At 40.1% G+C, this 26,014-nt stretch overlaps 1 protein-coding gene across 1 annotated transcript; it reads right to left on the bottom strand.

Annotated features, from left to right (window-relative positions):
- Positions 1 to 198: 198 nt before the first annotated feature.
- Positions 199 to 25,388, bottom strand: LMAN1 (lectin, mannose binding 1). Its single transcript, XM_050913117.1, has 14 exons — positions 25,178 to 25,388; positions 23,439 to 23,593; positions 23,242 to 23,349; positions 19,814 to 19,875; positions 18,994 to 19,093; positions 14,430 to 14,553; positions 13,967 to 14,025; positions 13,225 to 13,357; positions 11,368 to 11,561; positions 11,186 to 11,256; positions 5,671 to 5,824; positions 4,816 to 4,937; positions 3,108 to 3,176; positions 199 to 806 (listed from the first exon to the last, which is right to left on the bottom strand). The coding sequence occupies exons 1-13, from the start codon at positions 25,386 to 25,388 to the stop codon at positions 3,140 to 3,142; spliced, it is 1,530 nt and encodes a 509-aa protein (XP_050769074.1). The 3' UTR covers positions 199 to 806; positions 3,108 to 3,139.
- Positions 25,389 to 26,014: the final 626 nt, after the last annotated feature.

Here is a 26,014-nt window from a genome sequence, read left to right on the forward strand (position 1 = left end):
ACGAACCGAGGCTGGATTCACCATCTCTTTCTAACCAATGGCAGTCATCTGTCTCTTGTATACCTCCAGTACCAGGTAGGACTGAACAGAGATCTCAAAGTGTTCAAACTCTCTGAAAAACAGAGGGTGAAGAATGCTTCAAATACACTTGCTTGGGTTTCATGGACATGTACCAAATTGAAAGAAAAAAGCTTACTAAAAATATGCATCTTTATTCAAATAAGGTTATCTCTGAACTCCAAGTGTCAATTTACATTAGTCAGAAACAAACATATGAAAATGTCAGCTGTTTGAATTTAAAAAAACCAGTAGACAGTCTTCGGTGTTACAGTAACTGATGCATTGATAAATGTCAAATTTTCTTCAAACAGGAAGTTAGGTAACTTACAAACCATATTGTGAATTTTACTTTTGAAAGATTCAGGTGTGACCATGTATTTAATATACCCTGACCAGTACAACAAAATTCTCTTGTCACTGCCAAATATTTGCTACTTATCAGCCACACTTCAAATACAATTATTAGACTTGTTCTCCCCCATATTGTCAAACTGGATTCCAAGGTGTCTTCTCTTCCTAGTCCTGAAATCTTACTTGATAAGAATCAAACACACTATCAGTGTTGAAAGAAACTTCTAGTGGCCAGCCATAACAGGAGGCTACATTGACTGACAAATATTCTTAAAGTCCAAATTTGTTGCTATCACTTCAAGAACCGACAGGACAAAATTTGAGCTGGGCAATTGGGAGCTTTCCTTTGATCCAGTGAATGACGAGGTGATTATGGAAGTTCCAAGGAGAGACGACTGTGAAATGAAGCACGAAGCAACGTTATCACTTTTTGGATGTTACGCTTTAGACCTTCTGCTCCCTAATACAAAAGTTTCCTAGTTGCACACAGGAGATATGTCAGATCAATCAGCAGCATAAACACACAAGCTGAGCCTCATACTGAAGATACAATTGTAGGTTCAAGTTTTCCCCTAGACACCATTCCCAGCCTTCTCTTCCTTCTAATGAAAGACACAAAAGTATGGGCTGCTCCAGCTTTAAAACGAAGTTATGGTTGGATAAATTCACAGTAACAAAAAATACAGGCTTCCTCCAATGGATACGTTAGAGCTGTTCCTCATTATGCCAGATATATGCACCTACTTATCAAAATACAATTGCTAGCCTTTCTGTATAAAGGGTCTTGCAAAGCCTGCTGTGAGAGAGGGAGTTCTGTTTAGGTGTTGCACTGATGCAGGAAGGCTTGCAATCGAAAGGAACACCACTGTACATTTTCAGAACAATTTAAGAAAATATATTAAGTTTAGTTAGAAGAGTCAGGGTTGTAATAGCTTAGACTCAAGGCACCTGTAAAAATTTGCTGGTGTTGAAAGAACTGAATGGATAAATTCCTATGTGTTATTCTGGCTTATCTGAAAAGTTTTTTTCATTGATTTACCCTATTTATCCAGCAAGATTAGCTTGAGGCAGTAGTTTCTCCAATTAGTACAGCAAAATCTTCTCAAATTTAGAAATGAATCTATAAAGCTATACCACTTACAGTATACTACATACTGTAGCTATGTAAATAGGCGTGTAGGTAGTGTTGTTTTATTGGTATAGCACAGACATCCACTTTTTGGACACTGTATTTTAAGTAACAAAATATATTGCATAGATTTATCACTTCTCCAAACTGACAGGCACAATACTGAAGTGTTCTTCATTACAGCAAATTTGGCAGCATGTGTTGCACTCCAAGGGAGTAGATTGTAGGAATGCAGTAGTAGTATACTAGATTCCAGATAATTTTTGCAGATTCAGACAAACAGATTAATAATTAAGAGCGAAATATCCTGATGCATTTGTGTATTTTATAGAATTTTAAAAAACCCAAAACCCCTATTCTAACTCTATACACAAACAACTCAAGGACAAAGTTACCACAGATATGTAAACAAGGCAAAATGAATTCATTTCACATTCCTAATTTGGGCTATCTGCTTTGTTTCTTTCCTGAAGCAAATGTTCACCTGATAAGCAGTATCAAAAACACATGTTCAGTCTTATGTTTTTGATATTAAAGCAGGAATTGACACACAATACTGGTTCTACAATAGCTGCTGGATTAACAAACGTGTCTGAAGCAACAGCTTGTGTAGAAATGGGTTAACACTCAATACCGGTAGTTTAGAATACTTGCCATGTCAAGATTTAAATCAAAACATCTGTATTTGATACATGAAAGACACAAGACAGCTTTATAAAAGTAAAGACATATCCATACACTAAACATATCCTTAATAAAATCAGATCTGAAGATGTATAAAGCAATGATATCTGTGCTGAAAAAGTTCCACAAATCTCCAAACAAAATTAGAGACAGACTTGAAACTGCAAAAAAGAAATCAGTCCCACAATATACTTGAAGAAACTACTTTATCATGTTTTCTCTCACTGCCTAAAACCAAAACCCAAAATAAGGAGATAAGCCTTTATTTGCTTGTTCTGTATAGTTTGTTTTCTATATCAGGTATCAACAGTCACTGTTAAAGGCCTGTCTTTGTGTCCACATATTAAAATATGTTTAAATCTATATTTCACGAAGAGTTAGAATTAACTAAATAATTCTTAAACTGTTAAATCCAAGTGGCAAACAAATGAAATGTTTATAACAAATTTTTACCCCCCCCAAAAAATAGAGAACAACAGTTGTTTGGGGTTTGGTGTTTTGGTGGTTGTTTGCTTTTGTTTTTTTAAACTGATATGTCAGGACACTTAGTGGCAAGCTTTTTGATTCTCATTATGAACAACCACCAAACCTGGGTGTTTCAATTCCCTCCTCGGGAATCTTAACAAAAGAAGAGGAATATGGCATTTGCCTTCCTATATTTATGAGAAAGTTAGCTGAAAACAGAGACCTAGATAGGGTCCACAGTCTTCCCCTATCTAGCATTTGCTCCACTGCTCCCCAGTCTGTTTTTAACTTTAGCATTAACAGTTTAAATGAGATCTCATTTTGTTTAACAAAGGTCAATAATTTACAATATTGAAGTATATCAAACACTAAAATTTCCCTCATTTACAGAAGTGTATAATTTTCTGTGCATACATACTGCTGCTATGTACACACAAAAGGAACAGGTCATCAAAAGAACTTTTTGGCTGCTGCTTCTTGTTGACTCCTGAAAGAAAAAGCAGAAGAGAATTAATTAAGTACTTACAGTATAAAACTAGCTAACTGGTTTAAATAAATAAATATTTCATTTATTTGGGGATTAAAAGATTCCATTCCTTGTCAACAGAGACTTAGGGAAATCAAGTAAGTCATATCACAAAAATAGGGTATCATTTTTTCTATTTACAAAGACATTGGTAGCATCGCTATGGTTCCAATTTTGCATCAGACACAGAGGGAAACAAAACATTCTGGACAGAAGCCAGAAACTGTGAAAGAAAATATGAACTGATTTTTAAAATACTTTAACTAAAATTTTCTAAAGCTTCTCAGTATCTGATTGGCCTAAAGATCATCATAGAAAAGTAAACACATGCAACTAAGCAGTGAAAGAATTTACTTGAAATGGGATTTCCTTTTCCCTCTGGCACAGAACATATTTTCTGAGTGGATACAGATACTGTGGATCAACCACACACAGATGCTACAATTACAAGGGCATCAAAAAAGAACTGGAGGGGACCAGCTCCTCATTTGTCTTGGAAGTCATCTTTCCAGTTGATGGCATAACATGACATACATAAGACATGTACTCTCTCCACTTTGTAGAGAGGCAGACACACAATAAAAGTTAGTGCTATCAGCAGCATTGGTCTTATATTAATACTAGCTATCCTTCCATAGAATCAGCAAACAGCATTTTCTCTTTGACGGGCAATGCAGCTATTTTGGTCCCTACTCCTTATCCTGATTAGTGTGTGCGAGAAGCAGGAGGGAAGACTACCAAGCAAGTCAGTCCTTACTCTCAATAGGTTTTCCTTTCCATCAACGCAAATTTAATTTTAACATTATGACATTACAAGGAAGAGGAAGAGAACAGAGAAAACAGCCCAATTAGTTTAGGGGAAAAAAAGGTAAAAAAAAAAGTCCATACACTATCAATATCATATGTAAGAGAGGGATGAAGGGATATGTATCGTAAAAAAAGTTCACTGAGGAATTTATAAGATGGGATAAGTAGCTTGTAGGTACACATAGCAAAAAAATCACATCAGATTTTACTAAGATATTAATAAACTTCAGTAAGTCCAGCAGAGGACCACAAGGATGGTGGTCAAGAGCTGAAGCACATGCCTCAAGAGAAGAGAGGGAGGGAACTGGGCTTGTTCATCCTGGACAAAAGAAGGCTTCAAGGGGTCAAACAGCAGCTTTCTAATACCCACAAGATGTTAATTGAGGAGACAGGGACAGTTTCTTTACAGAGATGCACATTATAAGAAAGAGACACAACAGTCAAACTGAAACAGGGCAAGTTCCCACTAGAGATGCCATGGGGGTAGGAGGAGAATAAAACAAACTTCATTATGATAATTAAACATTGCCAATGGGGTCTGTAACAGTGGTAACATTTCCATTTTGGAGGTTTTTAAGACCTGACCAGTCTAAACACTAAGCAACCTGGTCTGAATTCATTGTTGACCCTGCTTTGAGCAGAAGGTTGAACTAGAGACCTCCCAAGGTCTCTTCCAATCTGAATGATTGCTTGTTTTAAAGAAGATTAACATAATCATACCATTGCAATTGCATTTCCAGTCAGGAGTTCTAAAAACATTTGCCCTGTCATCTTTAAACAAAAACATACTTACTTATACATGATATAACCAATGAATAACACTGTTTGCACCGCTACAAATATGAAGAAGTGGACTGTAGATAAGCACGATGGGAACGGTGGCAAGTCTGGACACTTTGATTTCTCACTAGATGGCTAAGAAACAATAAAAACAATATTTGAGAAAAGAGCAAACGAGACATGCCATCAAAAGACTGTTATATGTAAGAAACAAAACAAGGTCTTTGCAACATGATCTAAAAATTGGAACACAAGCAGAAATGACACTACTCTGAAAAATCATAATCTTACTCCCCATCTCGCTTTTCCCTTTCACCTTTATGTTTCTCAGATAAACTCATTGATGTTAATTTGAGGATTATAGGGGAAAGAATAAATCTTCAGTAAATTAACCCAGAAATCAAGAATGTTCTATGGGATCATAAGCTAATTCAGCTTAATTGCTACCTTGGCTAGACTAAGGTGCTCCTGAATGTGAACGCAGTCATCTTTCACACTTAGAGACCTTAAGCACAGCCTGCCCGCGTTTCTCCTGATTAAAGCTCTCCCTTCTGTGCAGAAGCAGTAAGAGAATCTCCTCTGTACAGAGCTGTTAAGTAGGGGGACAAACACAAAAAAAGCACCCAGAAAACCTAATTGCTTGACCTTGTTTCCACAGGAAATTACACTAAAAATCATGCTCTTTGTGCAAAACTTCTCATCAAGACACAGATCATGCAGTTAGGTCAAGGCAGTGCAGTTTTAGTGAAGCAGCTTAATGAAGGATTAATTGCTCCGTAAATTGCATGCTGGCTCGTCCTAGCTTTTCACTAACAGCCAAATAAAGAAGTATTACAGTCATGCTTTACACTACCAGCACATAAATTACCATATTTCGTTGCACTAAATGCTCAATGTCCCTCTTTACTACATGAAGGTGTTCCTTGATGTCATTGAAGTGCTGAGTTGTTTCATAGACTCCTGCAGCAGAGCCAGGATGTTGAGCTCCACTGATCAACCTCAGAGTATCAGCCATGGAATTTCTGAAACAAGAGAAACAACAAAACATCTTTCAGTACAGAACAGCTTTTCTACAAACAGCAGTTATTCTGGGCACCTTTTAGTCCATTAAAGTTAGTCTGAAATACATAGTTGCCCCAAAAGGCAGAAAACATTTTTTTCTAGCTTCCAAGAATACCTATCAAGAAATAATTCCTTAACCAAACTATGACTTTTAAAATATTTAATTCCACAGACAATTTCAATTTGTACAGTGCACCATCTCCCAAAGTCACGCTGAAAACAAGATCTGGCAAATATTCTATTGCTAGACATCTGCTTTGCCTGACTGATGAAGACTAAAACAAGTGTTTTATCTGAGGCTCTTGCCAAGGCTTTAGGATAAGCATAGTTTAATGCAATCTTTGAAGAAAACCAAAAGCTGTTTGAAAAATAAATAAATAAAAGCAGTCATGTAAGAAATAAAAATAAAGAAGAGGCTTTAGGGATAAGAAAAGATTTAGATACATCCTTGTTTCATGATTATCATTTATATGAGAAACTCATTTCCCATATGCATTGTCATAATACTTAATATTGTCTTCATGTGAATTCATTTTGCTTCTACAACAAATCAAATTAAATCTGTAAAAAGTTGAGGTTCCATAACTAATATTGTTTGAGGTAAACTAGTCAATGAGAGAAAAAAACCACACATTAATCTCTAATCAATATGTTTATATAATTTTCCCCCTACTGTGATGTTTCTTTTCAGTTGCAAAGAGGATTATTCTACAGCTAAAATATTTATCATGTGAATGTTAATCTCTATTATTAACAGAATAATCAAAATGTATGTCTTTGGATTTCTTTTTAATTTACTTAAAACTTTATATTTTGTTCAGATGAGAGCTTACTTCGATGCCTTCAAGGTGCAGTCCTAACTCTTTGTACAGTGGTCAGCAATTTATAGTATCATAGAATGGGTTGGGTTGGAAGGGACATTTACAGATCATCTGGTCCAACCCCCCTGCCATGGGCAGGGACGTCTTCCACTAGGCCAGTTGCCCAAAGCCCCATCCAACCCGACCTTGAATACGTTCAATTTTAACTTTCACATAAGAAAAAACCAACAACAAAACCCTGGCTTGAATACTATTCATTGAGTAAACTGGCAACAACAACACAAAATCGTATTTGCAAGTGTTATACAGTATTATATTACTGATTTTGAATGGCTCATATTCATTGTGAAACAGCAAGTTAAGCATCAAAACTTAAATGTTTACAAATAATCTTCGTAAAGATGTTGCCCATCTTTTAGCTTTGCATCAGTTGCTCTTCACGCCATTAAAATTCAAAAGACACAGAACTACGAATAAAATAAAAAAATACAGGAGAAAAGAAAAAACTAGTAAGGTACATATCTATTCAAAGGCACTATGACAACTCTCCAGAAGTAAAAATTGCAAGCATAGATACACTATAGTTGTGTTACAGCAGCTTTCACTCCATTGTAAGAACTATTTAGCATGTTTAAACCACTTGAAGCAGCTACGTACTAAGTCAAAGCCACACACTGAATTAATCTACACAATTATATCAAGTTGCAGATAACAAAGAGGCATTTAGTAATTACGGCCCCTACTAAATGCTGGATTAACGATATACTTTTCTTCAAACTAAAGACTACCAGTTTTTCTTAAAAATACCACTTTAACACACCAATCAACTTAACATACTAGACTACCAGTATTCTGCATACTTTCCACATAACCACAAAAAAATTCTTCTCACTTTCATTAACAAAAAGATCCAAGAATTCACCCTTTCCTGTCATCTTTGTAAAAGCTCAATCCCACTTCCAGCACATTAGAAGATCAATCACTTTCCACAGCTACATTTCCAGTTATTCCAGATAATGTACTGCACCCTAGGCCAGACGGAGTTAGCCATGGATTTCTGCAAAACTCTCAATGTTTACCTCAATAAGCTCATTTTTTAAATTGCAAAGTTATCAAAAGGAGTTACCAAAACCCAGCTGTTTGCTTCTGTAAGCCACTGCAAACAAAACTAATCAAAGCAGCTCTCACCTTCTCTCATTCTACATTTCTGGGTTGGAACTTATACACACAAAATGAATGCAAAAACCCCCTCATCTGTCCTTAATTAATGCTAACTTAAATTAGCATGTGTGTTATCCAGAAATTTTATATTTTTGTATTGTCATTGTATAGATTATTTAAAGTAAATTGATTAATATTTACCTGTACTTTGAATTAGTGTTATAATAACCTATTTTAGAAGTAAGTTTTTCACTGGAAGATTTTTTTCTTAAATAACCTATGCAAACCCATGCAACCACCATCATGACCAGTGCCTAATAAATGCTGACAGTAATTCTGTCTATCCACATGCATCACATTGTTTATCTTGCTCCACTATTTTCAGTGCTAGAACTCAAGTGTGACACTCATTTTGTTCCTCTCCCTCCTAATACCACCATCCCTATGTAATTAACAGAAATCTGCACACCCACCTTCCCCCAGACTGATCCACTGTTTGTTAAAAGCAAAATAACTTCCCTAAATACACGTGGTCTGTATCAAATTTAATTTACATGTACTTTTGCATGAACAATATCATGCTGATAGTTTCTATTGTACGAACATGCAAGATTCTTCTGTAATCAGATGATTAAGAAATCCACAAATCTTGGCAAGAAAATTACTTAGACAGTAAGTCCTTTTCCTCTGGGATGACCAGCAATGCAACAGCGGGCTGTTCATTTCTATCTATAAATAAGACATTTCTTTAATCTAAGAAAAATATTAAGATGAGGTTACGCAAACTCATACCTAGAAGTAGTCACTAAAAGGGCACACTGCCAATGTTAACAAGAAAATCTAATTTGCTTGCAAGGTATAAAGATTTGTCAAGAATATTAACATAAAAGCTTTCGTGGAAGAACAAGTGCAAAAATGGAAGCCCTCTAATCTTCATTCTACAAAAAACTGACCTACTTAGATAAATCACAAAAGCTGCCCTTGAACTAATACAGGAAAAAACGCACAACTGTAGGAATTGTTTTTCTCCTTTTTTTAAGCCCAAGGTAAGGAATGTTTTAACTACTATAAATGAAGGGTTAAACCAACTTAAAGCCATTCCTGCTAAAGACAGCAATTGTAAAACATCTTAGAAGCAGTACACAGACCACCCTATCAAACATAGGAATTTTCTCAAATCCATTTTAGCAGTATAGCACTTTAAGATAAGATTTTTACTTCATTTGGTAACGTAGTTTGAAAAAGTACAGCATATCTCTCAATCGATTTTAAAAACTGCATCTTAAAAAGCAAAATTATTAATCACTTGGGAACTTGCAAGTGTCCCTGCAGATACAGAAGTTTCCTGAGGAAGTTCACTGGCAGAAAGTTCTCCGACAAAAGAGCAAACCAACGAACCAACAACACACCCCATTTTTCTCTAACCTACAAGAAATGGGGACAAGATTACTAAAATGGTCTACACAATACATTGACACATAAAAAAACCCAACACATTTCTGTCTTCAGTATGCAATGTAAGTGACAGTAATTTAATATTAGAGTGCTTCCCCCCCCCCTTTTTTTTTTCCTTCTCCCCTTAAGTGCTGTATGACAATATGTCTTAGCACCTATCAAATCAAGGAATGTTTAGTCACAGTTGGGTTTCCAGTATCTCCAAGGATGGGCACTGCAAAACCTTCCTGGGCAACCAACCTATTCCAGCGTTCAACTACCCTCACAAGTTCCTTTTCTTATGTCTACATAGAATTTCCTGTATTTCAGTTTGTGACCGTTGCCATTCATTCTGTCACTGGGTATCAGTGAGAATAGTCTGTCTCTGTCTCTATCGCCCTCATCACCTCCAAAATCAGGTATTTATACCCATTGATAAGATACCCCCCAAGCCTTTTCTCCAGGCTATACAATCCCAGCTCCCTCAGCCTCTCCTTGTACAACAAATGCTCCAACCCTTTAATCATTTTCATGATCCATCACTCGACTCCCTCCAGTATCTCCATGTCTCTCTTGTACTGGGGTGCCCAGGACTGGACACAGGACTCCAGATGTGGTGTCACCAGTGCTGAATAGAGAGGAAGAATCACTTCCCTCGACCCACTGGCAATGCTCTGCATAACACAGCCTAAGATGCTGCTGGTGGGCTTTCCTGTAAGGGTGCATTGCTGTCCAATGTCCAACTTCTTGTCCACCAGGATTCCCAAGTTCTTTTCTGCAAAACTGCTTTCCAGCTGATCAGTCCCCTGGCCGTACTGATGGATGGAGTTACTCCTTCACAGGTGCAGGACTGTGGAAACCGCACTTTTTGTCCCCTTATTTTTCAAAGTTCAGGCCAAGAGAGGACATTAAATATTTTCCAGATCTGGCCCTTGTTTCAACTGCCATCAAGAAGCAATGCTCTCTCAAGGCCTAGCCCTACTCCTACTGATAAAAAAGGTTAATTACAATGGAAATGGGGGGGGGGGGGAGAAGTCCTCTCCAAGGCTTGTACACACTGGAATTCTGAGAGACTTGACATAAAACTGTAAACATTTTTTGTGATATACAAATTAGTAACACTAACAGACCACTGTGGAGCAATAATCAATATATGAGCTTTAGGCAGTCATAGCAAAATTAGGGAAAAAACCCAAAGACAAAATATATGTCTATATTGAAGAAAGAAGTGAACTACTTAAAAAACCCAAAAATAATAATTAGAAGAATAAGCAATAAATCTCAACAACTCTTATTACATGCACAGACATTTTCATTTGTACAGAACTACTTCTCAGAATTACTTACATGCCTTTACAGGTTGTTTACACTAAACAAAACCTCAAATATATCTCATATATTATTATCTAAATATAGTATTATAGATTTTATTCATATTATTATACAATCATAAACTCATAACCATTATATCAGGAGTAGACTGAGTGTATCAACAAGATACTCCAATACACCTTTTTTTTTTAGGTTCACTAGCTATAAATTGAAGGGATTTACGCTCATGTTGTTATCAATATTCCAAAATCAGAGCAACAAATTTCCATGAGGTAGCAGGTTATCACATTAGCAGAAATAAATTGTTTTTAGAGGGACTGGACTTACCTGTTGAAGTGGAATCTCATGATTTAAAAAAAAAAAAAAAGAGGCAAATTAGGGGGCTTAGCCACCCTAGGGACATGAACTTACTTTATTATAGAAATTAAATATATGCAGAGAGTTTTCACTAAGGAAGTGACACAGAAATTTCAAGTTTGTCAATATTCTCTTACTGAAATAATAAATAGGATTTAAAAGGTGGAAAATAATATAAAATTCAAAACACAGCCTTAATATTTAGAAAGCATTTACCTTATTTCATTTACTTGTCTAATGACCTCTTCTTGAGTTTTCACAACCGTCTCGATCTCTTGCTGGGAAACCTGGGGGTGGGGGGGGAGAAAAAGATCAACATATCTTGGAAAAAGCAAATCGATTGTGCTGCTCAAATTAGGCTGAGCTATCAATCACGGTGTATTTTTTTTATTATTTACCTGTCCTTGTTGACCCGGAAAACCAGCTCCTCTTTTAGCAATCTCATCTGTGACTGCAGAGACGTATCTCCTCTGCTCATCCAGAATCATGTCCAATTGCCTATTAAGCTGTTTGATTTCAAGATGAATTCGATTCTGCCCCTCAAAGATTTGCCTCAGTTCACGATCACTTACAGTTTCAAAAAGATCATCCGCTGATATGAAAAAAGCACAGGTAGTTCTTACATATATGTATTCCTCATAGGTTACATTGTATCATTTTTCTTGCACCCTTAAAGTTTCCACATTGATATACTTTTTTCCCATAATTTGATGTATTTGGTGTTTATTTATCACCATTGCCATGGCAAAGGATACCCAAATGGGATCACAACAACTGAACAGAGATAATCACACATTCAAACCCAGACTCCACCTTAGAGTTTCTATTTCAATACTTGGATAATGTGCAATATAAAATGGAAACAGGATGCTGTTATTATTAGGAGGCAGCTATCTTTGCATAAGCTAGCATTGTATTACCAACTATCCTTCAGAAGAGATTTGCAGGTATTAAGTAACAGCTACTTTTTAGAAAAAGTAAGCTTTAAAAAGTAGCTTGAAATAGAGAAGCGACTGCACATTTTGAGTGAGTTTCTTTGCAGCTTCAACAAGATCAGAAAGAAGTCCAAAAGACTCTGTGGCAAAAAGATTATTATTTCTTATCGATGGAAGGCTGGACAATATTTCAAACACACAGATGAACATAAAATGGTGTAGGACCTTTAGAACAGTCATGACTTATCACTCTGCAAAAACAGATGATAACCTGAAATTTCAGGTCTAGATGCCTAAAGTACATTCCTCATATGTATGCGTTCAAATACAGCTAATTCAATCCACAGAAGTAAGAAATAGACTGGCTTCCATTATATTTTCAAATAAGCAGATTCTTTTTTGCCCAGCTCTACAAAAAGAAGAAAAAAAGAAAACCAAACCAAAACCTCCAATCCAAGCAAACAAACAAAACCCCCACCATGTTCCACAGCAGAACAATCAAAGTCAAAGCACTTTGGCTAAACACTCAAAAAAGCGGGTAAGAGTCATTATTAAAATTTTCCTAAATTAAATATCATTTGAAACCAGTGGAAAAATGCTGTTCAGTCTGAAATATCTTTAAAGCAATACTTGCTGACAGCTGCAGATGCGTGGTATCAATAGTGGAAAGGGCAATTCTGCCTTACTCAGTCAAACTTAAATTTCTTACCAATAGCTGAAAATGTAAAAATAAAGGCCACAGTTTTTAACAACATCAAGCTGGAAATTTGGTTATTAGCCAACCCGAATACCAACACTGAACTCTAGCTAATGCTGTGGTGCTGAAATTGACAGAACTCAATACATGTCCAATATTAGGCAAGCATTAAAAAGCTTTTCCAAGTAAGCACATGTTCTAGCATATCCACTAGTCCATCTTTAATAACCATCCATAAAACAAGATGGAAAAAAAAGTGTTATGAATGTGCAGAAACAGACCAAAAAGATGACCTTCCAAATACATTTTCAAATAACCAAAAAGGCCATGCTTCCTTAATTATCACTTCACAGAGGGATGCATGACCTTCTCTCCCTTCTACTGTTCCAATACAGATTCTCATCGTTCCCATCATGTTTCTGTTCGCTTGTTTTGTTCTCAATCCAGGCAAGACTTTATATTTCAGAAAACACTTTACAAACAAAAGACCAAAGATTCTTAAATAAAGTAAATAACATCAGCAGGAGCTTAGTAAGATCAGTCAGAGTATCAGGCCCTAGTTCTGAATATCCCGGAAAGCAAACGTTTTCCTTGACAACTGAAAAATCGCTCAAATAACTTGCCTGGCTGTCCTTGCACATCAGGATGTTCCTTTTGAAATTCTTCTTTCTTTTTATCCAATTCTTGTTGAAAGTGTTCAAACTCTTCTTGATACTTCTCTTTATCTTTCTGAGGAATTTCTGCATCCGGTGTTGGCTTTAAAACATTATGAAAGGCGGGGAGAGGAGAGATTTTTTCATGTTCTCCACCACTCCTATATAACTTATTCTCCAGCAAGGCTGTTCAGATTTCAGATTTGAAGACATAACACAATTAGTGGAGCACATTAATATATTAAGTTGGAAGTGAGAAACCAGACATTCCTATGGAAACCCATAGTTTTTTCCTGATACATGCATACTTTCTGCAATTAAAAAGACATCAACTTTTACAAGGGTAGATGCTATTTAGCAGTACAGAACTGTTCTAGAGGTATGGGAAGTTGAAAGCAAGAATAGATTATTTGTCCACTTTCCAAACAAAGTGTATTTTTTAGTTTGTTTTCTCTGCATGTTTTGATTTAACATCAGGATTTTTGTTGATTCAGTGTTGCTTCAAGAATTCTGGTCTTGAAAACGTCAATTAAAATATTACCGAAACAGTACAGTATTAGTTTCATTTTTCTAAAATAAGTGACAGCACAGCTACATGCCAAAATCCTGAAACAGGGATGCCAAGTATGACTTCAGAGGAAATGCCATAATCTGGTGCTACACATAAAACATACAAGAACATATTTTACTAATTATGCATAAAGATGCTTACTACTTCCTTCCCAGGCTCAGTCAACTGGAAGGTCAGAAAAGACAGGACATCATGATCATCTGTATTCAACAAACAAAACAAAAACCCACTGTTAATTGCTACTGCTACACTTTACAAATCCTGGTACTTCCCAAGTCAACCTTGCACTTGCAAAGGATCTCCAGGCAACAGCATCCTCCCAAAGTCCTCCCAAGAGTTTATGCAGTGGAGAATGAGACTGCACAACATCTTTGTCAGACAAATTCAAAGTCCTTCTGCTCCAGCCAGGAAAAGGCCTAAGCGTATCAGTAATTTGGGAATAGGAGAGGATTAATTACATCACCATGGTCAAAAATCGGTATAACAGATCAACACTACCAGTAAAAAAAAAAAACAAACAAACAAAAAACCAAAAAAAACCCAAACTCTCTTGCAGGCCCTGCATGTCCCCACACCATTTGTCACAACTGTTAACATTTGCTACCTGCAAGTCCCCCTGTTGCTGCAGATATTCCAAAATATCCTTGTGATGGCAACACCATGTCATCCACTTTCGCACAAAATTCATAGTCTTCTTTATCCGGAGTAAAGCCATTGTTAATTAATACCTAAAAGGATAAACACTTACAATTTTTACCACATAAATCTATTTGTGTTAATTGCTTTGTCAGTTTACAGTAATGGTCGCAAACACAACTTATTGGGTAATTCAGCAGCTGATACTAGAAACCAAAAACTATCTCTTTCCTGAAAGACACTTTTTACAAAGAAAATGCATAAGCTTTCTATTTTAAAAAGGAAAAAAAGGCCTGATTCAAAGTTCAGCACGAACAAAATTCAACATTTTCTATTCATCACCTATGAGGACATACCGCATAGAATTCAGACACATATAAAAATGTATTCATTTCAGTTATAAGAAGCAGCAAGACAAATTACTGCGTGGAAAGGAACACCATCAGGAGAGGTGAAGGTAAGTCAAGGGATGGCACAGCACCACCTGAGGGTGCTAATGGGAGCATTTATGCTGTTCCAGGGAGCACTGAGGGTTTAGGAGAACATCTGAAATGCTAGTACACCAACACATGCAGTATAAGAAACAAACAGGACAAACTGGAAGCGTTGGTCCATTCCCAGAGCTACAATGTCATTGGTATTAGTGAGACTTGGTGAAATGAGTCCCACAACCAGAGTGCTGGGATGGAAGGCTATCGGCTGTTCAGGATGGACAGGCAGGTCAGGCGAGGTGGAGGTGTTGCCATGTATGTAATAGAGAGGTTGGCTGTACAGCCCTTACAGTTAGAGATCATGTGCTTGAGAGCCTTTGGGTGAGGATTAGGGGGATGGAAAACAAAGCAGATGTCGTTGCGGGCATCCACTATTGACCACCCAGCCAGGATGATAGCGCTGATGAGTTATTCTATAGGCAATTAGGAGAAATCTCTGCATCAGTAGTCCTTGTCTTCACAGGAGATTTCAACTTCCCAGACATCAACTGGGAATACCATATTGCTGTGACAACAGAGTCTGGGAAATTTCTGAAGTTTGTTGAAGATAATTTCTCATCACAAGTATTCAGTGAGCCAACTAGGAAAGATGCCCTCCTACACTTGATTGTGAATAAAGGAGGACTCATGGGAGGTGTGATGATAGGTGGCTGTCTTGGCCACAGTGATCATGAAACGGTAGAGTTTAAAATTTTTGGTGTAATGAGAAAAAAGGTCAGCAGAGTTGCTACCCTGGATTTCAAGAGAGCAAACTTTAAGCTACCCAGTGAGCTAGTTAGCAGTGTCCCCTGAGAAACTGCTTTAGAAGGCTTAGGGGTCCATGAGTGTTGGTCAGTTTTTAAGAACGACCTTTTTAAGAACCTTGCACAGAAGCAGGCAATCTCATTGCGTTGAAAGTCAAGCAAGCGGGGCAGACAACCAGCTTGGCTGAACAGGGAATCCTCTTGGAACTCAAGAGGAAAAAGAAATTGTATGATCTCTGGAAGCAAGGTCAGGCTTTGCAGGAAGATTACAGAGCCATGGTTCGCATATGCAGGGAGAAGACACAAAAGGCCAAAGCTCAACAAGGGTTGAAGTCGGCCAGTGTTGCGTCAGACAACAAGAAAGGCTTTTTTAAGTATGTTAATAGCAAGAGGAGGTCCAAGGGAAACATTGGACCAATACCTGTTGAAGATGGTCACCTGACAAATAGGAATGAAGAAAAGACAGAGGCATTCAATTCTTTTTTTGCCTTAGTCTGTACTAATACTGGTAGACTTTGGGCTGCCCGGTCCTCCGAGTTGGAGGACCACGGCTGCGGGAGCAATGACTTACCATTTGTGGACACTGTAATTGTAAGGGACCACTTCTATCAGCTGAATGTTCATAAGTCCATGGGGCTGGATGGGATTCATCCCAGAGTACTGAAGGAGCTAGCAGATGTTACAGCAGGACCCTCTCAATCATCCACCAAAGGTCTTGGGAGTCTGGGGAGGTCCCCGTTGACTGGAAGCTAGCCAATGTTATTTCAATTTATGAGAAGGGCATGAGGGAAGACCCAGGAAACTACAGACCTGTTAGTCTAACCTCAGTGCCTAGAAAAGTTATGGAGAGGATCATACTACTGAAATGCATCTAAAGAACAACGCAATCATCAGCCACAGTCAACATGGGTTCACAAAGGGAAAGTCCTGTCTAACTAATTTGATATCCTACAATAAGGTCATTTACCTAGTGGATGAAGGGAAGGTGGTGGATGTAGTTCTGGATTTCAGTAAGGCTTTTGATACTGTCCCTCACAGTATCCTTCTGGACAAGCTGTCTGGCTGTGAGATGAGCAGGTTCACAGTGCGCTGGATGATGAACGGGCTGAACGGCAGGGCTCAAAGGGTTGTAGTGAATGGGGCTACATCTGGCTGGCAAGCGGTCACCAGTGGTGTTCCTCAGGGCTCAATTTTAGGGCCAGCGCTGTTCATTTTTATCAATGACCTGGATGCAGGAGTTGAATGCACCCTTAGTAAGTTTGCTGATGATACTAAACTGGGACATGCTGTTGACTCAAGGGACAAGAGGCCTTGCAGAGCAACCTAAATAGACTGGAGCATTGGGCAATTGTCAATGGCATGAAATTTAACAAGAACAAATGTTGGATTGTGCACCTGGGACAGAGTAACACTGGACACAAGTATAAATTGGGAGAGGAGTGGCTGGGGAGCAGCCCTGCAGAAAGGGATCCGGGGGTGCTGGTCGGCAGTAGGCTCGATACAAGTCAGCAGTGTGCCCTGGCAGCCAAGAGGGCAAACCACATCCTGGGGTGCATTAAACATCGTATAACCAGCCGGTCAAGAGAGGTGATTATCCCACTGTATTTAGCATTGGTGCGGCCTCACCTTGAGTACTGTGGGCCCCACCATTTTAAAAAGGATGTTAAGGTACTTGAATGTGTACTTGAATGCAGAGAAGGGCAACAAAGGTGGTGACAGGACTGGAAGGCATGTCCTGTGAGGTGCAGCTGAGGACTCTGGGTTCGTCTAGTTTGGAGAGAAGGAGGCTGAGGGGCAACCTCATTGCTCTCTGCAGCTTCCTGAGGAGGGGACGTGGAGAGGGAGGTGCTGATCTCTTCTCCCTGGGGTCCAGGGACAGGACGCCTGGGAATGGCTCAAAGCAGCGCCAGGGGAGGTTCAGACTGGACATTAGGAAGCATTTCTTTACCGAGAGGGTGGTCAAACCCTGGAAGAGGCTTCCTGGAGAGGTGGTCGATGCCCCAAGCCTGTCAGTGTTGAAGAGGCATTTGGACAATGCCCTTAATAATACGTTTTAACTTTTGGTCAGCCCTGAAGTGGTCAGGCAGTTGCATGAGATGATCATTGTAGGTCCCTTCCAAATGGAATTGTTCTATTCTAAAACTGATCATGGCATAATAATATCAACTCTGGTTCAAGAAATCCCTGACTCAGGGATCATTAAAGGCCAGTCTATCAAAAGTATACATCCCAATAAGGTTCTGGGCAACACAAATTTTTGGTCTTATCTAGAAGAGTCATCCCTTACTGTTCTTAGGTTGATTCTAAGCTTAGAGAGATTCTCTCTTCCTCCACAGATGCATTTGCAGAACTGCTAAGGTTAGCAGCAACATTTGGGCCAGAGGAGTTTCTAGATAATGCATCAGGGACCAGGAGCATTCAAAAAGAAAGCAGCCTTTAAGTCTGAAATTAAATTTCCATTGAAGAGTAACAGATAGCTTTTACCATTACAACACAGTACAAGGTCCACCCTCTTTTAGGTGCATTCATGTTTACTTTTAGAGAAACTTTTACTACAAAATGACAGCTGTGTGTTTTATGGCAAATACCTATGAATAGCACCTTTTCAGAAGAAATCAGAAGCCAAGAAACACACACTTCATAGCTGTCGCAACCCAGCACCACATTAATATTTTTCTCTCCTTATCTAGAAGGAATTCGCAATCATCTGAATAGTAGTCTTGAAGACTCCCTTATACCAGTGGTTTTCTATCTTTAATCTTCAAAGCCCTACTATTTCTTGGAGGTGGGAAGCCTCAAGTAGCAAATTTAAATCTACTGTCACAGAGCGAGCTTCATTTTTTCAGTCACATTTCAAGAACCTCTTACAATCAGCTACAAAACCCTATGCAGCTCTCAGATCAGCTTGAGAAATACCATTCAAGTTAAGGAGCTGCTCAACCACTTGGAAGCTGAGGAACAGATGCTGGCTTTGGGACACCTCTACAGCAAAGTCAACAGCAACAGAAGGGTCTCAGCACACACAAGTACGTTAGCACGACTGACTCCTAAGTAACATCAGAAAAACCAGCAATACCTGCTGAGTCAGCTCCGGAAACTACAGATGGCACTAATGTAGCTAAAAGAACTTGCCTAGCATTTGAACATACTGCACCTCCTTCCAACATCTGCTACTGAGCTCAACATTTTCAAGAATACTGGAATTAACATATGGGGTCTTTGGGTTTTCACATTGTTGCAACAATCTCACACTCAAGAAGCTCAGAAACATGAGTAACTATTATTTCAGAGTACTTACAGTCAATGTTTTTTGGTAGTATGTTATCTTTACTCGAACAGGATAGGGCTTGTTACGGAAGTCCCTCTGACAGGATGCCAATGCTTGCGTGGAACCATCACTATGCAAGAAGACAACTTGCATAAAACTATATCTTATCATTTATCAGCTAAGACAAAAAAGCATCAATGTATCACTAAGCAACATCATGATAGTTTTTCAATATGCAAGTTTTTCAAAAGCTGTCCCACAACTGCACTGAGCTTTTCTGAAGTTTGGGATCAACAGTACTAGATGCTTTACACTGGATACAATATAGACAGAATGCAGTAATGGGGAAGTCTGTCTGCTTCTAAGATACATTCTCACACCTGTGAACTGAGATGGAAATAAGCTATAGTCCGAACTGCACCAACTAAGCTAGACACCTCTCTTCTCAGAGAATCCAAAAATATGTCAATTGTGCTGTTGACAATAAACAATCAGAAATCAAAATTAAACCAATTAATTTTAGTAACAGGCAATTAGCTTTCAGTTAGTCACTTTTGTGAGTTATTAGCTGTGTGGAAGATACCCATAAGCAATGAAGAGGTAAAAAGTCTGTACCTCCATTCATCTGAGTTCACCCATCCCAAAGGACATATGCCATTTAAATGTCCATCAGTTGCCAATTTCTGTGCTGTTACTGCCAAAACAGTGTTTTAACAAATAGAAAAACTCAAATGTAAAGGAAACAAAGTTTCACATGAAAGAAACCTTTATAATGTTTCTCAAAGAGTTTCATGCAACATTTCATCATTCAAAAGCAAACATTCATCATTAACATTGAAAATAAACTTACTTCTGATGGTCATACAGAAGTTCTCCATTGTTGCCTACAACAATCACTCCAGGATTGTTTTTCTAGAAAAAGAAATAGCAAACAAATAGAATAGTTTAGTTTGAAGTGAAACATAAGTAACATCACTTATAGCCCTTCTGCAATAAAGCACCTGAAGTCATTACACTACATATACACCACAGATGTTTTTATTCTTTCTGTACTTCAGGATTACATAAGCAAAATGACTGAGTAGCACTGTGTCATGCTGCATGCTTTGCAAGAGACCGCTACATTCTTTGCATAGTTAGGGGTGAAAAAAAACCACACAAATTAAGTTCCTGGATATACTACCAATTACTATAATTTGACAAATACAGAAATATAAAAGCCACAGATAGGAGAAATTTGTATGTAGTGAAGATACAAATCTTGAAGCTAATAGATGAGTTAATACATCCAATTTTGGCTACGTAACACTGGGAAAAACATCCAAACAGACACTATGTTGACATCCTACTGACCTTGTCACAGTCATTAGAAAAATCTCAGGAGCTATCTGTCAGAGACTAAACAAAGTCTGCTGAAAAACATCCCCAGTCATTTAAATTGCTAGAGGATGAGAACAAGCTAAAAAGATAATGGCAGAACAGATTTACAGTGCTATTCTGGTTGCCTCCAGGAGTTTATGAAGTGAACTCCAGTTTTTACAAGAGCACAGGTTTTCAGAGTTAATCTCCCTTCCCCCTTCAACATTTCAATTCACCATCCAGTGTACTGGATTTGGCTGGGATAGAGTTAAACTTCTTCATAGAAGATTGTATGGGCTATGTTTTGGATTTATGATGAAAGCAGTGTTGATAACACAGCTATGTTTTAGTTACTGCTTACACAGCCTCAAGGCCTTTTCTGCTTCTCACAGTTCCCCACCAGCAAGTAGGCTGGGGGTGCACAAGAAGTTGGGAGGGGACACAGCCGGGACAGCTGACCCCACTGACCAAGGGATATCCCAGACCATACGGCATCACGCTCAGCAATAAAAGCTGGGGGAAGAAGGAGGAAGGGGGGAAACTTTCAGAGGTATGGCATTTGTCTTCCCAAGTCATCGTTACGCATGATGGAGCCCTGCTGTCCTGGAGGTGGCTGAACACCTGCCTGACAATGGGAAGTAGTGAATGAATTCCTTGTTTTGCTTTGCTTGAGCACACAGCTTTTGCTTCACCTATTAAACTGTGTTTATCTCAACCCACAAGTTTTCTCACTTTTACCCTTTTGATTTTCTCCCCCATCCCATCACGGGGGAGTGAGCAAACAGCTGTGTGGTGCTTAGTTGCCTACCAGGGTTAAACCACAACATAAGGGAATATACAGTCCCACTAGACAGATTGCCAGCTCTTAAGAAAAGAGAACAAGACTCAGACTTCAAGAATTCAAGAAATAACATCCTTCACAATTCACAGTGGTGGGGTAGGATGGTCCTTTGTCTTCAAACAAAAGGAAAAAAAAAAAAAAAGAGCACAACCAAACTATCTGTTTCTTTTCCTTCATCACATAGATTGTGACAACAACAGAACAGTACACCAGTATGCAGAAATACACCAGTGTTTCTACTTCTCAGCAATGGAGTTTGGTTAGCTTAATTGCTCTGACATCAGTATTACCCGCTCAGTACCACTGGAATACTTTAACATCATCTTCTTACTGGTTATTTCAGTTTAACAACAGTAATATTGAATTAGTTCAGAGCATACTTGCATATATCCTGCACAAAGCATGTACAAACAGTTCCATTTTCAAAGCATCCATGAATGCAACACAAGTCTAATCTACCTTACAGCACAGTAGACAGCTACTAACAAAAGTAATGAATTCTAATGGTCGATGGGCAGTCCAATTTCTGCTGGAGATCATGTCTGGATGCAAGCACATACAAGAACTTGAAAGAGAGCAGAGAATCCAAAGTCGAAATCCAAAAGAATCCAAAAAATAACATCTCATTTTTTTGCCTCCAAAGGTCACAGGAAAGATGTGCTATACACTCTTGTGACATTTAGTGTGGTTCTTACAATTTCAGGTGTTCAGAGCCACGAAATTGTATTTCTCTTTTTAAAAAGCTCTTGTCACTACTTCTACAGAGAAATAAAAATTCAACTCTAGTATAACCTACAGTCTTAGAAGGAAGAGAAAAAAGGCTTTGCAGTTTTTAAATCAGCATCATAAGCACTGCTTTGAGGTGGCAGTACTAGATGAAGACTGCTTCTGGATGCTAGCATATTAGGCTGAGGACCAGTTACAGCACCAAACATCTTCTAGTGAACACACTGAAACAGCAACAAGAAGAATTTCTCCGTACTGGGACTGAAGAAAGTAACAGCTTGTCATTAAAAAAAGTCTGACAAAATCCAGTATTTAAGACATGTCAGACCAATACAGGCATGACGAAGCCTTTTGTTTTGACTGGAAGTGACACATGATCACTTTCTAAAAAAGTTTCACACCACACTGACTAAATTTGTCATGATCAGAGTCCCAGTGCTATCAAAGTTCTGGCAAACAGTGTTGTCCACATGCAATTTTTGTTAGATGGCATCTTCAGCCAGCTAAACTATGCCAGTGTCCATACTGATGCCAGAAGTCAGGAAAAAAAAAAGAAAAAAAAAAAGGATTTAAAAATTCTTGATAAGTTGAACAATACTCTAATTCTATGTCTTTGAAGATCAGAAACATAAACGTCACCTTCAGTCTTTCAACTTTTTTATGTGATGAAGTTCGCTGTATATCAAAAGCCATCTGTAAGAAAAAAGCTTGAACACCTACAAAAATATATCTAAAAGATCTAAAATCAAGCCAAAGTAGTGCAGGAAAAGCAAAAAAAAAAAAGCAAAGCAGACCTACTATGTATTGTTAAAGTTTCACAGGATCATTCTGGACTGGAAAACCGGAAATTCAAAACAGCAACTGTCACCCCCATCTGCTACAGAATTTTTGCTGCTGAACTACTCAAGGCAGATTTGTTCCAAGAAAAAGAGCATCTCTGAAGACAGACATAGAAATTTGTGCTTCCACAGTGTCATATTTTGGTACAACATTCTTCTTCCAAAGCACACACCTTCAGATGTATCAACATTTCAAATTGCACATGCACATTCCAAATTTCAGCTTGTATGTATGTGCATGGTATTTTCCCTCCAAACCTAACACATGAACCAATGTTCAGGGGAGAGTCACTATGTGTTATATTGCAACTTTCAAGCTTTAAAAAAAAAAAAGTGTGAAAAAGTCTAGTAAAAATTCTATAAGGGAAACTTGACTATTTTAATTTATCCCTTTGAAATGAAGAGGGGGAGAACAGGAAAATAACATCCTATTTTCTTCCACAAAGCAATATGTATGAAACAGGCAGGAAATTAATTTATAATCTTTGGTAGAAGAGTTTGCTTCTGACTAACCTTTCCATCATTGTCAAAGGAATCAAAGAAAATTCCAACACCATTCCACTTATCAGCTGCCCCGAAAACAGGACCTTCCAAGCCTTGCTCTTCTGTAAACCAGATTGCCTATTACAGAAAGCAATTAAGAGTCATCAGTCAAGATTCACTTTTTAAAGCATGTCTATTTTTTTTCAGTTAGATCAAATTCTTAATACCAATCCATCAGCTCCAATGCGGCCTCTTCCTGTAACTCGAAAGGTCACTTCAACTTCCCAATACTCAAATATTGACTTGTTTTTTGTCCACACTGACCCTCTTTGGCTTTTCAAAGATGTTGTTATACGAATCTGATCAGCACTTGGTATGGCATCTAGAAAGGAAAGGAACCAACACCGAATACATGAAAGAGAAACTATTGCAAGTGCTTAACTAGCCAATTAACAAATCTTCTAAACTCACAAAATTTTCTGGTCTCTTCAACTAGAGGACAGTTTTCAAAATAACTTTTTAATGGAGTACTCAACCACTTGAGGGGGAAAAAACCCCAAACCCCCACACCTTTACTTTCAACAAGTTGATTATCACTGTTTTACAGAAGACTTAATCACCTTCCATTTGGGACCACAACGTACAACTTAAATAGAACATTGGTCTTTCTGTTAAGATACATATTAAATTAATTAAAAAAAAAAATCAGGTTTAGCTTTCTGCTGTATCCCACAAGACTCTTCACAAGTCACAGATTTCTGTTCTTTTTAAGAACAGATGTTCTAATTTTCTGTTTAATAGTTTAAAAGAATAATAGGCATACATCTAGAGAGACATTCATTCACTTGTATTAAATAACATTTATTTTTGTGATTATCTACTTAAAAAAGCAGGGGAAAAAACCTCATCTGTAGACAGTTTCCTTCACGTCACTTGTAGCATAATGTCAAATAAGAGTCAAAAGTTAACACTCATGAATTAACCAATATAAACTAAATTAGCGTCTGTCAAAAAATAAAAACACAGGAGAAGTTACTGCAGGGAAACTATACTAAGGTAGAACCTCACGTACAGTAAACATCAACACATTTTACAAGGGAGGGGACTTACGGAAGACTGCATGCCTTTTTGAGTACAATCAAATCCTTAACCCATACTGCAGACGATACATAAATTGCATAAACTACGTTCAATAGAGTCGTATTTGCCAAGGCACAATTTCCACTTCAAGCTTTTATATTACGAAATTCAACAGGATTTCTAGCCGCACAGAAGTATCAGCGGCTTGTCTCAGGTGCACCACGCAGGCACGAGGCCGACTTTCATTTTGACCAACAGTGACACATCATCACTTCACAAGTTTCGTGCCGCCTCGAGCCAACTCCTCACAGCAACGGAGCTACCACATCACCAGAACGGGCACAGGTGACTTCGAACCGCACCTCGAGGAAGCCTGGGGAGCACCTGCAGACATTTTACCGCTATCGCAGCATCTCCTCCGTCCCTCTGGAGCTACGTGGAAATCAGCGGGACAGGGCCCGGAGCCCGGGGGAGGGCCGCGGACGGCGCTGGAGCCTAACGGCGCGCTCGGCCCGCCCCTGCCCGCGGCAGGGCTCTGCCGAGGGCGGCAGAAGGCGGGGGACAGGGCGCGACGGGCGCGGTGAGTCCGGCTCTTCTCCCCTTTGGCAGCTGCAGGCCACAAGAGCCCCCGCCGCTTTCACCCGGTGCCTTGGCGGCCTCCGGAACCCAACCGAGGCTGACCGGTCCCGCCGGCCCCGGCCATCTTCGCCGTGCCCCTCAGCTCCCCGGCCATGGCCACGGCCTGCGGCGGCTCCTTCCCGCACCTTTTCCTCAAGTAACGAGGATTACGTGCCCCCCGCGGGGGTGGCGGGGGGACACCTGCACGGCAGGAACACTGCGCGGCCCGGCCCCGCTCGCACTCCGCCGCTCCCCGCCCGGCACTTACTGCCCGTATGCACCCAGAACGGCACCGTCCCATCCGCCTGCACCAGGTGCGGCCCCTTGAAGCTGTACTTGTACTCAAAGCGGCGGTGCGGCACAGCGGCCGCCGAGCCTTCCGCCGCCTGCCCGAGGGCGAGCGGCAGGCGGCCGACGGCGAGCAGGACACCGGCGACGAGGGCCGCCGCCAGGCCACCCCGCTGCGCGCGCGCCGCCATCTTGGCCCGTGCTGCGGGACGCCGGGTACAGCCAACAGGGCGCCGCCCGATTGGCCGAGCGCGGGGGGGCGGGCAAAGGGCAAGGCGGCGGCGCGGCGGCCGGGGGGGGGCGGGCCGGGCTGAGGCGGCTCCGCGGCGGCAGCAGCTGGGCCTCGCCCCCAGCCCAGCGCCCGGGGGGGGGGGCCAGCACCTCCCGCCCCGCCGGCGGGGGCCCGCGGGGCGGAGAGGCGAGCCCGGGGTGGCGGGGGCTGGCCGTGGCGCTTCTGAGGGGCGGTGGGACGGCGCCGGTTCTGGGTGGAGCGGGCCGGGCCGGGCCTCCGCCTCCTCCCCCTCCCGCGGTCCGCCGAGGCCTCCGCTCTCCAGGCGGGGGGGTGTCACACGCTGCAGAGGTCACGGGGGATGGCTCTTCCGTGGGAACGGAGGGGTCCCGGAGAGCCCGAGACTCGGCGTCTGGGAGGCAGCGGGGCTGCTAGCGGTTCCGAGCAGCCGCGGCTGCGTGTGAGCCGCCGGGGCAGCGGCGCTGCCGAGGCCGCTCCCGGTCCCCTCGGAGCCGCGGCGGTGGGAAGGCCGTACGGGCCGGCGGCATTCTGCTCCGCGGGCAGCTGGGGCTTCAGCGGACGCGCCGG

The sequence above is a fragment of the Gymnogyps californianus genome, chromosome Z (genome assembly GCF_018139145.2).
Source record: "Gymnogyps californianus isolate 813 chromosome Z, ASM1813914v2, whole genome shotgun sequence".
Taxonomy (NCBI): Eukaryota; Metazoa; Chordata; class Aves; order Accipitriformes; family Cathartidae; genus Gymnogyps; species Gymnogyps californianus.